General features: G+C 42.7%; 1 protein-coding gene across 1 annotated transcript in view; it reads right to left on the bottom strand.

The window, feature by feature from the left end:
* Positions 1-735: 735 nt before the first annotated feature.
* Positions 736-16,988, bottom strand: part of LOC101159414 (FERM and PDZ domain-containing protein 1) — a 54,045-nt gene continuing 37,792 nt past the window's right edge. Inside the window, exons 8-16 of the mRNA XM_011486140.3 lie at positions 15,118-15,213; positions 14,889-15,014; positions 14,679-14,798; positions 13,875-14,011; positions 11,627-11,846; positions 9,254-9,436; positions 9,006-9,147; positions 6,541-7,752; positions 736-5,479 (exon numbers count right to left, since the gene is read on the bottom strand). Of these exons, the coding sequence (XP_011484442.1) occupies positions 2,196-5,479; positions 6,541-7,752; positions 9,006-9,147; positions 9,254-9,436; positions 11,627-11,846; positions 13,875-14,011; positions 14,679-14,798; positions 14,889-15,014; positions 15,118-15,213 (5,520 nt within the window). The 3' untranslated portion in view covers positions 736-2,195. The remainder of the gene's footprint in view (positions 5,480-6,540; positions 7,753-9,005; positions 9,148-9,253; positions 9,437-11,626; positions 11,847-13,874; positions 14,012-14,678; positions 14,799-14,888; positions 15,015-15,117; positions 15,214-16,988) is intronic.

Raw genomic sequence — 16,988 nt, 5'->3', positions numbered from 1 at the left:
GAGTATAATTTGAAGTAAAGTAATATTTGTTTAGATCCTGTGCAGAAAGTTTTTTTTTTTGCTTTGCAAAAGAAAAGCAAGGTCATTATGATCTTGTTTTTCATTCTTTTTTTGTTTTTACTGTTTGATCTGATCATATTTAAAGAAACAAGCTTTGTTGTGCCAGAAAACAAGAGTCTGGGTTGACTCGTAAATAAATGCTAGTTTGATTTACCTTTTCTTCTAATTCCTTCAGATAAGTGCACATTTGAAGGCAATAAAGAAGCAGCTACTGTAACTAAATTGTTTTTTCAACCGCTCTTTCCTGATTAGTCTTCTCTCAAAAGGAAAGTGTGAAAGTTTAAACTTACCCTGCTGAGTAAAAACTAAGTTTGTCAAGCAAATTTAGCAACAAAGCAGCATTCCAGGTCCTGTGGGATGACCTCCTGATAGTTTCATTCTTGTGGCCCTGAGCTGTTGGATAGGGAATGAACCAATAGGATTTCAATACTGGGGATGTTTGTTCTTACAGAGATAAGCTATAAATCTTTTGCTCTGCACACAACTCAGAAGTGAATTTCTGCAGAAGCTATGTTCTAGAAAACAACAGGTTTTTTAATTTTTGGCTAAAATTGGCATCATCGTAATCAGAAGACGACTGGCTTTGAACAAAGATCAAAAGCTGATTGGAGTGGGACTTTAAACCAAAAAAAACAACGAAAAAACGGCTAAATAACAGGAGAAAGACTCACAAAATGATCATAATATCGTTTTAATGGTGGGAGTTGAGCATAAGAAAGAATGAGCGGACATCATCATTCAGTCATTCACAGCTAAAATCCCTGATGAAACAGTTTCTTCTATGGCTTATACCAGCATGCTTGGTAGGAGCAGATGACTTCAACGATACCGCTTCCTCCTCTTGGGGACAATTGAGCATGGTTAAAACGCAAATGTCCTATTTTCTTAAGTAAAAGACGTCATAAATAATAATCTGTTGCAACCAAAATCCATCCGGACATAAACTGTAAACGCCGATTGCAGTTTAGTGTGCTCCCAGCACTGAAGTGGTGAAATCATCTCTGGTAAATACGTCTCCAGTGCACATGCAGCTCTGGTGTTCTTCAAGGCGTTCTAGCAAACATTCCAGGTGAGAACGCTACAGCATAGCAGCTTATCCACAAACATCACCTGCAAGCAAATGAGTGCTGACCAGTGTTGCACAGGATTCTGTGGTGGATGCATTCAGGCCGGATTGGGAAGTTCAAAAACTGGACTGCATATTGAGATCATGCTCTGAGTTATATGTGGCCGAATGTCCACAAAGACGTAGGATTATTGTGGTCAGTAGTCATAAAGCACTTTGTGTACGGGACTAATATGCACAACTCAAACAGACAATTCTTTATAATTTTAACCCTTAAAACAAAAAGACTTGAGATTATTTATTAAAGATGTTTTTTTCTGAAGTTATGTTAATGTAATTGTGTAAAAAACAAGGATTCCCAGCTTCAGTCTTTCATCCACAAGTGGAAAATGAGCATGTTTCCCCTAAACGCACCACAGGTTTGTGCAAAATCGCACCAAACTAAATAAAACCTTCATAAAATATAATGCACATATATTTGTTTGCATTCCTCTAGAGGGTTTAGAAAATGGCTTTAGGCTTTGATCAAATCACTTCTCTTGCTACTTTTTGGTTTTGTAAACAGTGACATTTGAAAAAGAAAAAAACCAACAAAACAGTCCTTTCAGACAGGAGCTAAACATTGCAGGGCTCCTGTCGCAAAGAAACAGTCACACAGTCAGATACGTAGAAGGTCTGTGTACAAATGTTTGGATATTAACTTTGCACGTGTGCGTGGCCAAGATGCTAAAAATCTGTAAACACTTGTACATTTCCTTCACATTCTTCACTTTCTCACTGCAGCAACTAATGCATTTTATAAATAAATAAATAAATAGGGATACATTCAAGTACATCAGTTCAACTCTACGTTGTCTGCTCCTGCAGTTTGTGCCGCTCCATCCTCTGCGACCGTGGACTCCTCCCATGCAGCTCTGCTTATCGTCTCTAACCAAATGACTGTAAAAACCGGTTCTTGTGAGCGTTGAGGCGTTCACTCGGCTCCGCTGTAACCCCGCCTCAGCTTTTTCTGCCCAATCCGGACATGCAGGTAGGTCCCTGTTGAAACTGCGGACCCCCTGTGGTCGGCTCATAGAGCAGTCAGGGTGCGGAACAGCTGAGTGAGGCAGAAGACGGAGGCGGTGAGCGCTGTGCACTGCTTGGCCAGCAGCTTGGTGCTCAGGTCTTGGCAGCTGCGTTTGCTGCTGGCTCGCTCCGCCGCCAGACAAAAGTCCCTGAAGGAGCGGGCGACGTCCGCCAGGCCCGCAACCGCCTCTGCGTTCCTTCGGTCACACCTGTCGCAGCCGGAGAACCAGAGGCAGATGGTCGTCAGCCCTACCAGGGTCCGAAAACTGTCAGCCAAGGCATGAAGCATTTCTTCTGGGCTCTGTCCAATCCCTACCACCCTCTGACAGCCAGACATGAGCCGCCGGGCCTCCACCTGAAGCACCCTCTTGTTCTCTGTAAAGTGCACGGGGCAGGTATCCCTTGGGTGACGACCTCCATGGCCTGTAAAAGACCGATCAGGGGCGTTGCCCTCCAAATTAGACAGCAGCTTGTCCACCTCCACGCGGAGAACTTGGAAACCAGCGGGTGGTTCCGGGTAGCGCTGCCGACCTAAGTGATTGATTGTGTCTTTGTGCAATTGGGACGGGTACGAGTCGGAGGTGTCCGACAGCGGAGACAGCAGGGGGCTCAGCTCAGAGGTGGACGAGGAGAAAAGGATGGATTGGGGTAAAGAGGGAGAATGAATGGAGGAAGCAGAGAGAAACAGGGGAACCGGAGGAGATGTCATGACGGGACGGATGACTCCTGAAGTGGGGCTGAGTCCGCTGCTCTGTGTGCGGCAGGAGAACTCGTAGACCGTGAGCTCTTCGTCAAAGGCGTCCTCTCCGCTGAAGCAGCTCGTGTAAACTGTGGGACAGCCACAGGCGTCGAGAGGCACCTGCATCCCCTCCACTACCGTCTCACAACCAGACGCAAGAACAGAGGCACAGGCCGAGCCGGACTTGAAGGCTGGACCGGACCCCACCTCCGTCTGGGTCTTGGTCTGGGACGCAGCCTCACAGATTGTAAACAGTTTACACTCATTGGAAAGGGGCTTAGAGTTCTGCTCTGAAGGTGGACAAAAACCCATCAAAGGCCTGTCGCTACTCGTCCCCATTACTCTTTGAGACCGAAATGACGGTCCGTTTAGGTTCTGAGTAGTCACCACTATTGGAGGTGGAACCAAAGGTGACGGATGGTTGTCTTTAAAAGCCTGACCGTCCTCCTCTGGAATACTGGCTTTAGTGTTTGGTTTGGGGGAATCTTTCACCGGCCCCGGAGTGTCCGTCTCCAGGTTGGTGGCATCTCTTTCTAAGGGGCTTCCCATGGAGCTTGGTGGTTCTGTTATTGGGCCGGGTGTGTTCTGGGGGAGTCCGGTAAACACAGTCTGACTGTGACTTTGGACTTTAGGCTCAGTCTGGACTGGCACCTGCGAACTGACATCTTCCATCTCTGAAGAAAAACTCTTTGTTGTTACAGTTTCTGCTGAAAATTCCTCGTCCACCTCAGACCCGGTGAGAGTCGCGTCCGAATCGTCGGACTCGGCCGCCTCAGAATCTGACCCAGGGGTTTCCCTGATATCTGAAACTTCTGGAACAGGACTGTGAACCTCTGGGACTTTGATTTCTTCTGTGCTGTTGTCAGCAGGACTCTGGGCTGTGCTCCCATCTCCGGCTCGATTCAAGCCATCCTGGGAGCGTGACAGGTACAGGGGCAGATTCTGAATCTTCCCTCTGAGTGTTGAAGCAGATAACCGGCCCATGATGCTGGGGGAGCACGCCTGGAACAGGAAGTGGGGTGAGGGGGGCTGATCTTTGGAGAGATCGTGCATTGTGTTGGTTTTAGCCATCATCCGGCTTGGACTCTGCGGAGCCTCTTTGACCCCGGTGCTCAGCTCGCTCTGATCACCTGCAGGGATCTCCGTGGTTTGATGCGGCGACAAAACAATCTGAGGTACGACTTGACCTCGCAGCCCTGGACTCAAAGTGGAAGGCGGGACAGCAGTTGGAGCTCCAAGCTTTCCCTCAATGGAGCCTAAAGCAAGAATACATTCCACACGACTTGAACACATTCCTGCTTGATCCTCTGAATCTGGATGAAGCTCGGTGGGGGTTTGCGGGGTTTGCGTCTCCTCTTCCATGGCAGCATCCGAAGGATCACTGCTGCTCAGCTTCAGAGTTTTCGTTCTGGCTTCTGTCCTCCTGTCGTCAAAATCTTCCTCGAAGACGTCTGAGTTTGTGCTGTCTGTAACCTCTTCGCTGGGGGAGTTTGTGGATTCTTTGGGCCGATGACTTGTTTCTAAGCTAAAAAACAAACCTTGCTCCTTGTGATTTAAAAGAGTGATTTGGTTTAATAAGCTCCTCGTGTTCCTTTCCTTCACCGAACAGTCATTTTGGATTTTGTGCTCTGCAGGGATGTGGGGAAGCGGGGAGGACGGTGGAGGAGGTGGTGGAGAATACGAGGGAGGAGAACATTCATCAATAAGTGTGTTCAGATTGAGAAAGATTAAGTTAGAGTCCAAAAAGCCCTCAATGGTCCTTTTATTTATCTTTGTCAAACACGTCGGCACTGAGATGCCCTGTTTTGGCATTTCAGAACCAATCAAAGGTCTCTTTAAGCTAGAGGAGAGTCCTTTCTGCTCCTCTTCCACCTCCTTCTCCTCCTCCTCGATCGTTTCAGGCAAAAACATGTGACGAGTGAACGGTCCGTTTTCTGTGGTGCCGGCCTCCCTCTGCTCCACTCCCTCCTCTTTTCCATCACACTTCCGATCGGCGCTCTCCTTACCGTCCGGATCAACCCTCCACCGGATGACTGTGATACTCGAAGCCGGAACCAGATCCATTACGGATTTGGACTCCATTGTGTCTGGTTCCATGTCCATCTCCTGTTTCCTGGTTCTGGATGGAGAGTTTAGGTTTCTGTTCCGCTCAAGGGCAGACCGAGAGCCGTGAGGGTCAAGTTTGGACGGGATGGGCTTTAACTCAAGTTCGCTGGGTTCTCCTTCAGAGTGAGTGAGCGAGGAGACGGTGGGACTTGGATTCTGGGTTTGTTCTGAGGGCTCAGGGTCGGAACTGAGCAGGTGACTGTTACTGCCGTCTGTCAGACGGCTGTTGGAGGCCGGGTTGTGCTTTGATTCAGAATCCAGTGCTGGGTACGTTACTCTTGAGGTAAAATCCGTTTCCATAAAGGAGCGGCGCTTCCGGGATCGCTTCCGGAGGAGGAAAACTGTTTCGCTGTCTCCTTCTCCGTGAGATTCTCCCTTTTTTTCTGTTTCTCCGTCCACAGAAACCCTAATGTCGGTGAGGCTGAGGGAGTCGGGCTTTGTCTCTGTGCGAAAGAAAGAAAAAACAACATGAAAAAAGCTGCAGAACATTTATATATTTTCTAAAAAAAAAAACACCTAAGAAAAGCAACAAACAAACTAAAGTCTTGTAATTTTTCCATGTAATAATAATAAAGTTTTCCAGTAGCAGCTACTCAAAGTTAAGTTTATTTTCTAAAATCTCAACTTTTTCACCTTTTTACTAGTTACATAAAGATAAAAAATTCTTTAAATGTAATATGACAGTTATAAATAATCAAATATTGATATAGTATGATTATCCTTATATAACAAATTCTAAGGAAAAAATGTTGAAAAAGATGTTTTAGTGAAGTGATGTACAATTTTAAGCTCAAAACCTTCAGTAAATAAAATCTGTATTCGTTCAGGCGCCATTAAGTTTTTGAAATAATAATAATATTTGAATGACTTATTTTAAATAGTAATAATAAAAATTTATAGAAAATTTTAACACACACACAGACACACACAGAAAATACTTTATCTTAAAAGTCAGATTTGGGAATTTTATTTTATTTTAAAAGCTAACAAAGCTGTCAGACAAGTTTATGAAACTATTTGTACTATAACCTTTAATATATAAAAAAAAAACCTAATCCAACTAAGTCTGTAAGTTCAATTATTTGTCTGCATTTTGTTAAATAAATTGGTTATTTTAAAAGAAACTTATTTGGAATTGGTTTGATACTTTAATTTTTCTGTTTCACGGCTTTTCTGATACTATGTGTAGTAACCACTTTAGCCACCAGATGGCAGCAAAGACAGCAGTCAAATCACGGGTGTTTGAAAATAAAAAGATAAAAGCATCAAATAATCCAGTGTTTCCCAACCCTGGTCTTCAGGGAACACGTTCCTGCATGTTTTCCAGCCTGCTCTGCTTAAACACACATTACTTATGTAATCATCAGGATCTGCAGGAGCCTGATAACGGCGGTCATCAAAGACAGGTGTGTTTGAGCTGAGTTTGACCGCAAAACAAACGCAAGACTGCGTTCTTCCGAGGACTACGATTGGGAAACACAGCTGTCCATCAAGTTTCAGTCACCTCTGGGTGCAGGGCCTGAGGTGGGATCTTCAGGTGAGGTAAAGCCGTCTCTGGCGTCAAAGAACTCTTCGTCTGAGCTGCTGTCCCCAAAGCCGGGGGGTGGCTGGAGGATGGGGATCAGCTCCAGGTCTCCGGTGTTGACCACCTCCTCTCTGGGTTTTGTGCCGGTGTGGCTGGGTGGGTGTGGAAGGCTGCGGGCGCTGTCAGGGGTGATGTTGGAGCAGAGGTTGTAGTAACAACGGGCGTCGCCTTGGTCAAAGTTAAAGACATAGTCTGTGTGGGAGGAGAGGGGAGACGTAGACGTGGAGAGTGGATTCTCTGTGGTCCCACCCTCCCTGAGCGAACAGTCTCCTTCACTCGGCTTTCTCACAGTGATTTCTACTTTTTGCACCTTTGCCCTCTTCCTCAGCTCATCGTCCTCGTCTTCTTCGCTTGCCTCGGGCGGACTGGGCAGGATGTCGGTGCGGCGGGAGAGTTCAGCGAAGCACAGCGAGCCGTCGTCCGAGCAGCTGTGGGCGGGGGACTGGGGATCGGCGCCATCGCCCGACCTCCTGCAGCCGCCTCCTTCATCTCTGGTGAGGTGGAGGAGAGGATGGGAGTGAGCTGGTGGAGGTAGGAGGAGGTGTGGCTGAGCGTGGCTGTCAGAGTGCAGCTGAAGGGGGGCGTGGACACACACGTGAGAACTCATGAGACTGTTCGGATGGACGGAGGAAGAAGAGCATGAAATTAAGTCGTCTTCTTCCAGAGCATCCAGAGAGTCGCTGGAGGGGCTGGTGAGGACTCGAGAGTCTGTCGTAAAGGAATCCGACGCTTCTGACACTGACGGCTGCTCCTCAGCCGCTCGCGGTTCCTCCCCACCACCGCTCCTTTTCAGCCCGCTGTGTCTCTCTGACTCGGTTTTGATGATCTGGATCGGTCCAACCTCCTGCTCCATCTCTGCAGCCTCATTCTTCTCATCTGCTGGAGACTTTTCCACTTCTGCAGTTGCACTCTTCAGTTCTTTTAACTTGTTATCCTCCCAAGGTTTGTTCCCCTTTTCTTTGCCATCCCTGTTCTTCATTCTCCCCCTGTTTTTTCTTTTCCTTCCATCCGGGTCAGATGAAGACCGGACACGAGGGCAGGGCCTCTGGTCCCGAAGCCCCAGACTGAGCAGCGGCTCCGTGTCCACGTCTGAAGAGTCGTCGGAGTCACTTGCACATCGGGACACGTAACCTGCAAATACACATTTGTGACAAAGCAGCACAGTGAAACATCACTGTTGGAGTTGTGTTTATGTCTTTGCATCATTATTTACTGCCCCGTGCATACTTTTGAAATAAAACAAGCTAAGCTTTTTATTTTATTTTTTTAAAGATCTATGCAAATAAAACAGTATGCAGTTTGAAATTGTTGTGAAAAAGTTGTTTTCTTGAAAATCTGTAAGCTATTTAAACTCTTTTTGCAGGATGGGTACAGATGCTGACCAAAGTGGCCAAGAAAAGATAATAAAGGGTTTTCTAGGCATCAGTTTACTCCGTTTGAGATCTGAATAAGAAAGTGGAAGTGAACAGAAACAGTGGAGGACCGGCAGAAGCTTTAAAGTCCCACCCCAATCATCTTTTTTTAACTATGTCTTTTAATCATGTTTATGACATTTTTAGTCATTTTTTAGAGCAGCAGTAGCTCATTAGAAACTCACCTCTAAGTTGTGGGCGGGACTGTCGGCATGGAGCAGTCCCAGCCCCACTTTCCATCACCTACAAATGAGAGTTCTCTGTTAACAAACTCTCCCAGCTGTACAGTTTAGAGCCAGATGCCAGTGCAGAATGGAAGGAGAATGAAGATGAACATGGATCGATTTGTCTACCAGTGGATGCATCAGAATGCTGCCCATTGTATTTATAATGAAATCCACTCTTTTTCATTTTTTGATTGACAATGATTTGAATAAAGAAATACCCAGAAATGCAATTTTAAGTTTACTTTTCCTAACATATGTCCAACATCAAAAAGATTCCATGAGAACATGTTAAAAACAACAAAAACACAGTTTTTATTGGAGTGGGTCCTTAAAGACCTACAAACCTCTTAAGTCCTGCAGACTGAGGTGAGGCAGGACATCAGTTAAATTAAAAAAGTGACCACAAAAATCCTTTTTCTTAAAACAAGATACATTAAAGAAAAAATATTATGGTTTATAGGAACAACACAGAACAAAAGAATAGTCATTTATAGCCAAGAATGGCTTCTTTAAAACTATACAAAACCAAAGCTGAAGGTTTGTACACTTCTGTGTGATTTGTGACAGAAAAGCGTAACAAAGGTTGGAATGTTTGCGTAATTCTGCCTAAAATTTCATTCTGATGCCGAAATGTTCAAACAGAGGAAATCTCTCCTTGAAGAAATGCACCTTTACTTTAAAACTGCTGTTGCTTTCTCGCAGTAAAACACTTAAATCACCCTTAAATTCATGAGCGTCGATTTACCTTCTTCGGCTGAAATTTTGTGCTTCTTGTCTTCCGTCCAGGGAAAGATGTTGAGGTTGGGGTCGACAAACACGCGGCAGTAGCCAGCGATCAAACAGGACATGTCCTTGGCGGCAGCTGCCTCCAACAGCAGTGTGATGGGCTTTGAGAAACAAGATGTGGAGATGGGTGTAGGAACTGGGATGATACTGTAGAACTACAAGGAGAGACTGTCTGCGCTCGTGTTTGTGGGTTTTCAAAAATCTCACCTTGATGTCCTGTAGGTACATTTTGACCAGGCTGACCTTCTCGGACTCAGGCAGCAGCTCGATGCGAGTGATGCAGGAGAACTCGGTGAGGGTGGTCAGGATGTTCAGCTTGTGGTTGACCACCTGACTCACACCATAGCGAGCTCCCACCAGCAGGGTCACCATGGACTCCCTGTCCTGGAGCTAAGAACAGACACGGATTAAAAAGGATGGAGGAAGCAGACGATTCCAATGATTTTAAGTAAGCTGTGAGAGGACTTGGAGTTGAGTCGGTCAGGTTCTGTCTTGACTTCTTCTTCAGCAATGTTGAAAATAAAAAAGGAAAATAAACTTGGCTGCTAATTACTAAAAGACTTTAGTTTGCCAATTGATTTTCAAAGGTATTTTATAAACGTCAGTGGCCTGACATGTCTTTTTTTTTTTTTTTTTAGCAATTGCAGATGGTTAAGTATTTTTTATTTGAGTTCTACTGCCATCCCTGATCCGCTATGAAGGTGGTTGACTTAGTCTTAATTGAGGGGTCTGGACCAAATCAAAACGCTACAAACCACACACGGGGACTTTGACTTGAGGCGCTTACGTGAGTCACAATTAAGTCCGAAAGCTACGTTCACATCGCCCCTGGCAACGTACGTTCAATCGACCACTTCTAATGAACAGCCTACGTAAACGGGTGTTTCAGGGTTCTGCGTTAAAAACTCTCGTGTTCACGTGTAGCTATGCAAGTTTCTACGACCGTTTTTGGGCTCTACATACAAAACACACGGCCATTGAACACGTGTTGAAAGTGAAATCCGGTTCGACTTTGACCAGTCAGGGACTCAGATTTCAATTCACTCTTTTCAACTCACAAAAGTACCAACCATTTGAAAAATGATCATGAAGGAGAAATTAATCATTTCTATGACACCAAGACTTTGATACATCAGAGCAGAGCTGTGAAAGCAAAAGCCTGGAGCAAGATTAACCAGATTTGCACCACTTTTCGCACTGAGCCTCTTTCAAATGTGAACACCATGGGCTGAACATGCAATTATCGGTTCTTGAACACGCATCAAATGTACAACCTCAAGAACTTGAGCCTTGAGGTCTGCGACTTGTGTACAATGTTGATTAGTTTATTATTATTTTTTCTGCTTTCAGTTCTAACATCATAAGTTCTCTTCACAAAGCTTTAGCATTAGAAATATGGAAACTCCAACAACCTATTATTGTGTCCCACAAGTTGCTCAAAAACAGTTTTAGGACAAAACATTTGTCGAAATGTTCGCTTTGACGTGAGACTTGACTTTGACTTATAAAATTGTCATTGTGAGACTCTCTTCTACAATCTTAAAATAAATTTTGTTTTTTCTTGATTTTATGTCTTTTTCTTAAACGCTTTGTGAGGAACTTCAAGACAAAGCTGGATAGTAATTATGCTTTATGGATAAAATAAGTTGAATTTCATGTATAGTTTATATTCGAGACTTTTTGTGTAGTAGGGCATCTGACTGACAGCTAATTAGTCAAAAATTCACTTTTAGGTTTACTTTCACTCTGCACTTTACAGAGTCGTTACAACTGTGGCTCCTTTGTGTGTGTGTGTGTGTGTGTGTGTGTGTGTGTGTGTGTGTGTGTATGTGTTTCCTGGTATAGGAAAAGATCATTATCAAGCAAACCCCCTCAAGTGTTTAGTGCCACTTTTTTTTTTCTGCCAATCATGTGACGGTAAACATCTGCACTTTTTCAATGCCTCTTGTACGTTCAAGAAGGTTTTTCACCACATTCGTATTATTTCTATCTGTTAGTATTTCCTATTTCTCTTTGAGCGACTGGATGGTCCACCTGTGTTCACACTGCCAGGCAGTCACACCAGGGTTCACTTTCAAGGAAACTGAGGCCCACATTTTCAGACAGAGTTGGGCTCACGTAATTGGCTGACAGAGCTCAGTTGAGCACTCCCAGCCACCAAACAAGTATGTGAAAAATATGAAGCAATTAGCCAAGGTGTGAATTCACTCTAATATCCTCCTGACTACCAGCAAAGCAAAATTGTTATCTATAGGGGATATTTCTAAACCTCAATGTCACCCAACTACTGCAAACTGCTGAATTAACTCCTTTTGGAATCTCCAGATGACATTTAAGACTTTTCCATGATACCAAATATAAAGGGGTGGGGCTCTGGGAATTGTAGTTTTTGGTGGATTAAAAATAAATAGATTGGAAACATTTATTCTCTGGTAGTGAGGAGGATATGGGATGTTATTGGTAGCAGGTGTGGATGATAGTTCTCTCTCTTATATTTTCTACATTTACAGGCTTTTGTTCATCTAGAACTTTCCGACTCGTTCAACTCATTTCAGGACATAATGAAGATCTAAGTCCTACCATCAAGGTGGCCCCGAAAGATTTCCCTCCAAAACACTTGAGGTCGCTCAGCTCCTCCAGGTAGTTGATCCGGGCTTGATCCACCGTCAGGCCTTTCTGTTTGGGATCATACTGCGACTGGCTCTGCTTCATGTGGTATCCAACGGCCTTCCTGAGGTCTTTCTCTCGCATGTTTCTCAGTAAAGTGGACGACACAAAGTTCTCAATGCCCCAAGTCTTCCTGCAGAAAAGCGCAGAAATAGACTTTTGAATGTTTGTGAGGAATCAAGTTCCAGAGAAGAAAACAGAAGAGATGACCGTAACAAGGCATTTTTAGCAAATCCCAAATTTTACTAATACTTAACACAAAAAGAGTTTGAACACTAAATATAAAGCAGTTTAAAGCATCCTTTAAAGACTCAAGTTACAGTTGAAGTTGTCTTTAATCCCTTTGATAGAGTCATAATAATTTGATTTTAAACACATTGAAGTCATCAATCATCTCAAGACAGACATATTTACTCCACATCCTGTTCTTCAACCCAGTTCAAGTCGAGTTTCATATTTAAGTTTGACTGCAGCATTCGTCTTTCTAGTTAAACAATTCCTGGATGATATTACAGATAATAATACCTCCCCCTCCATGCTTGACCATGGAGATAAGATGTTTAAGTTAAAACGCTGTTTGGCTTGAAGTTATGGTGTTGGAGCTTTATCAGTTGGACTGTATTCAGATCAAAAATTTAGGAGAAATCCAGAGGCAGCAAAACAAGTTCAAACCACCTTTTCCACATGCCTTGCAGGTGTTTGTTTTATTTTGTGATTTTTTTTTTTTTTTTTGCCATAGCCCTGCACACATTGGTCAAACAATAATTTTGCTGACCGGCAGGGGCCTTATGAGGTTAAAGTGGGCATCTAATTTCTTTTCTTTTTTAACCTCCAGTTTCCCAGTTTAACTTTTGAGGATAATTTGTATCTTCATCATATCTGCAACTGCTTTAAACTTAAACTAGACTTAATGTAAATATAGATTTTCCTCTAAACCATAACTGTCAAAGTGGAAGCTACAATGATCGAACGCCAACTTCAGCCTCGTCCGTCTTTAAGGTGCAGCGGATAAAAATCGGTCACTAAATCTGGTATTTTCTAAATATAATAATTAATGTGAATCCACCGTTAGAGCAACTTTATTAGCAGCATTTTGTTAACATTAAACAGCTGTTTGCTGAATATTCTGCATTATTATTATTATTATGGTCTGTGGAATGTCTCAGTAAATCCCTATTTGGGGTAAAGACACCAGGTTTTTGTCTGTTAAATGCATATTTCTTTTCAAGGCTCTTTTCCGTTTCCTAACTGACTCTTTTCTGCATCAAGAAACTTTCCAAATGCGTTTGTTTTATGTTACCTTTGCTAGCTTGGAGATTTTTGCACAGCTGTTGTAAGAAAGTAGCAGACCGATTTTGGACACATGACAGAGCGACTTCGCCAAGAATGAGTGGGATGTGGTGGGGAGAGTCTAGTAGTTTTCCAAAGTAAAACTTCCTTAAGAATTGGATTGTAAAGAAAACGGAAAAAAATGTTGGTTGTGTTTTTTTTCTCTCTGTGGCCCAGTACCGGTCCTTGGGAACTGGAACTGGGAACCATCAAACTACAGTGTTACAGCAATAATAAGTGTTTTAATCTCAATCAACTGTGCCTTTATGAGCTTTTATATGTTTATATGTTTTCTCCTCCTGACATTCTCCACAAACAAAGCCCATCTGTCCAGGAGGCAGCAGAGGAAATGACCTGGGAGACGGAGTCCACACCGACAATGATCTGCCCGAGATAACTGGGGAAGCAGAACTCCAGTATCCCCGGCCGTCTGTGCCGTCAGATAGAAAGCGGATGTTTGCCCTAATCCTTGAATCTCTGTCAGACTGGATTGGCTCAAAGTCAACCCAGCAAGATTCAGCACCTGTAACTTCAGATTTTCTCAGCAGTTGTGCACCCGATTGTTGCAGCAACAACGTTTTTTACAAACTTGATCCAATGTGAGTAACTCAGGACACAACGCACACATTTATACAAAAGGTGCATCTGTACAAAGGGATCCACGCAAAGATTTAATCAATAGCTGTTACGTAATACCCCCCTCCATCCATCTACAGCTTCAGGTCAGGACTGAAAAGCGAGATATGGAGCTAAATGTGTGTAATAATGCTCTGATGTTGGTGTGCACACTGTTAGGGAAGGATGTGGAACGGTCCAGTCTAGTGAAACTTACGTGATGGTCTTCAGGTTGACCTTTGGCGACTGTCCACAGCTCACCAGCCTCTCCTGGATGTGCAGAGCAGCGAGCCGCAGGGCTGTGTTACACCTCATCTCCACGGCGTAGCGCTCCTGTAGCACATCATTAACGCCCTGACACGCACAGACGGAATAAAAACCAAAAATGGTTCAATTAAATTAAAAAGGTAATTGTAGTTCTGTTTGATCAAGATCACGTTGGTGCAAATGTTCTCTCATTTAAAAATTCATTTATTTAAAATAAAAAGAAAGAAATGGTTTTGAAAAAGATTTTGTAAACGTGAAAAGTTTAATAGTAAATTAAAATTGATTGGTTGGTCAGTGATCCTTTCATAACCCTTTATGAGGATTTAAAAGACCTACTCCAATGAAAATTATGTTTTTAACATGTTTTTGTAGCATTTGTCTGATGATGGAGCACATACATAAAAGGGAATAAGCTTAAAATTGCATTTCTGAGTTTTGTAAATCAGAAGGAGACAGAACAATTGTCTTATTTGTAGAAAAAAAGCTGGGAAGGCCACAAGCTCGCACGAGTAAGTTCATGAATTGTCAACAACTGTTACTAAAGGCCGTCTTAGTAACACTATGCACACTTTCCACGAATGAAATTTCGGTCTTTTGTGAATTGGGTTTTGTAGCTGTTCAGAATTGCGCAGTTCATGCACAGTTTACATATATGTAGTCATTACGTAAAGCTTACGTAATTTTGCTTTGCGTGGTTTATTCATACTTTTTTCCATTCAATTGGAGTTTTAATCTGCAGCTTTTGTTGGTTTACCTGCTGGTAGAGGTACTCAAAAGCGGTTGGGTCCTCCTGCAGCAGCTTCCGAAGGTCTTTGGGCATGAAGCAAACACGGAACAGGCACCTGTAGTCGTGAACCTCTTTCCTCTGCACCACCTGAAAGCACAGAGGCATCCTTCCAAACGTGTCTCCAGACTAAATCCACCCTTTTTTTCTCCATGAAGGTGATGGTTTCAGCATGGATACCTGCTGGATCCTCTCATCCTCATGAAGGAGCTGCAGTTTGTTGCTGCTGAACTGTTGTTCCAGCACCAAGGAGAAATGTTCGATACGGCTCAGGGAAAGCTTTTCCTTCAGCGTCAACACAATGTCCTGATGTGCAAAAACGGGAAACTTTAAGAAACTAAGCCTTACTTTGGAACCCTCCGAATATTTGAAGGTTGTAATAAAAGATCAGGAGACCATGCTAAAATACCTTTACGGTGGTGCTGGGCTCAAATTTGAAGGCCTTGGTCTGCCCGTTCTCTAGGTACACCTTCAGTACGTTCGGCAAAAAGAGCAGCGAGTTTCCCTGCAGTCCAAAAAGCAGATAAGAGATCAAATCAGGCAAATATTTAAAATACATACAAAAGCTTTTTGCACGATGTAGCATCGCACAAAAAGACAGAGTTCTGCGTCACGTCTGTCTGTCGCTTTGCTTGTGAGTCATCTTTCCCTGCCAGCCTCCCTGTTCTCCAAAGATTTCAGAGCGTGTTCCTCTGTATTGACGCTGGGCTGCAATGAAACATTGATGTGTGCATGTTTTAAGGTTCAAAGGCAGAGCAGTAAAGTTTTACATAACCCCTCCAACCTCACTTCTTTGCTCATCTCTGCCTTTAAACGATAGTATGTCTGTTGAACTCCATCTGTCTCCTGCTTTTATCTCCCTAGTCCTCCAGATATTAGCCTGCAATCGCAGACAGTAGGAGTGGAGAATGGGACAGAAAACGATCGGTGTTATCCCTCTGTTTGGTAATGGGCATTCCAGCTTTCATCTATTTTCATTCATGCAGGCCGGATGGAAACTCCGAACGAGTGATGCAATAACAGAAACCCCAGACGCTTCAGAAAAGTGAACTCTAAAATCCCCCCAGCTCATCCAAGTTCTTTAATAAAATCTAAGATGTGTCTGTTGATTTTTAAACCTAATTTAGCAATAATGGTCTAAAAAATACAGAATTATTTAAAAAAAAAAAAACAGCAAATGAGGATAAAGAAAACAAGACTCTCAGGTGAGTGATCCAATTCTTATGCAACAGAAAGAAGAAAATAACACAATGGCTTTAAAGAATTTAACGATGGCTTGGATTTTTCTAAATGCCATATGCATAATTTTGGCAGTTAACTTGGTCCATAATAAATTGTACTATTGCAAAATACAAAAACACACCTAAAAAGTCTGCATTTGTAGAATTCATGTCTTCCAGTTGCACTTAAAAACAATAAATATATCAAGGAATGGTGTCATTTATCATTTTTCTCCTGTTATCTCTTATCTTTAATAACATTGGCTGTGTTTACATCCACTCCAATATTTTATTCCCACTTGAAACTGGCTCAACAACATAATTTTGGGGAAATTAGTCATATTCCGGAGAAAAGCTCTTCATAAAAGTCCAGAAAACTTTAGACTTGATTAAAGATATGAGTAAAATATGATAATGTTTTTTTTTATTTAGCTTTTACAACAAGGCTTCTGATCTTGTACAAAATAAGTCATACTAAAGTGTTTGTGTTTTGAACTACACTTTCAACTTAGACATCGGAGAAATAAAACAATTCATTTGCTTATTGTTGTTTTTTTTTTAACTCTGTAGGTCATTTGCAGAGTAAAGGAGAAATGGCAATGGTTTGATTTGCACACAAAAGAAACACACAGGATGACAAAATTGAACACAACTAAGCTGGAATGAAGCGACTGCGAAAAGACGAACACAACCTTGGGAGGAGTATTTATGCTGAAGAGTCAAACAAGCTGCAGCTGTGACGATTCCTAACTAAAACCAGGTGTGATGGAGGCAAAAAAAAATGAAACAAAAACATAAAAGACAACCAGAAAGTTAGAACTTTAACATACTTAAGCAAATTAAAAAGAAGCAGAAGAAAAATCTGTACTTCTCACAATAAACCTAAAAACCCAACAAACAAGTACATAACAAGAACAAAAATGGGCTGTTAAACTGTTCAAATGACTCTTAAATTCAAGAATCCAATGAAAAATCCTGTTAGATAAAAATGCCGCAAGTGTAAGTCTCAACAACTACTTGAGATACAAACTTTTAATGTGTGTATATATATATATATATA

The sequence above is a fragment of the Oryzias latipes genome, chromosome 1 (assembly GCF_002234675.1).
Source record: "Oryzias latipes chromosome 1, ASM223467v1".
Taxonomy (NCBI): domain Eukaryota; kingdom Metazoa; phylum Chordata; class Actinopteri; order Beloniformes; family Adrianichthyidae; genus Oryzias; species Oryzias latipes.
Note: the sequence above shows the minus strand (reverse complement) of the source record. Positions and strands in the feature narration are given on the sequence as shown.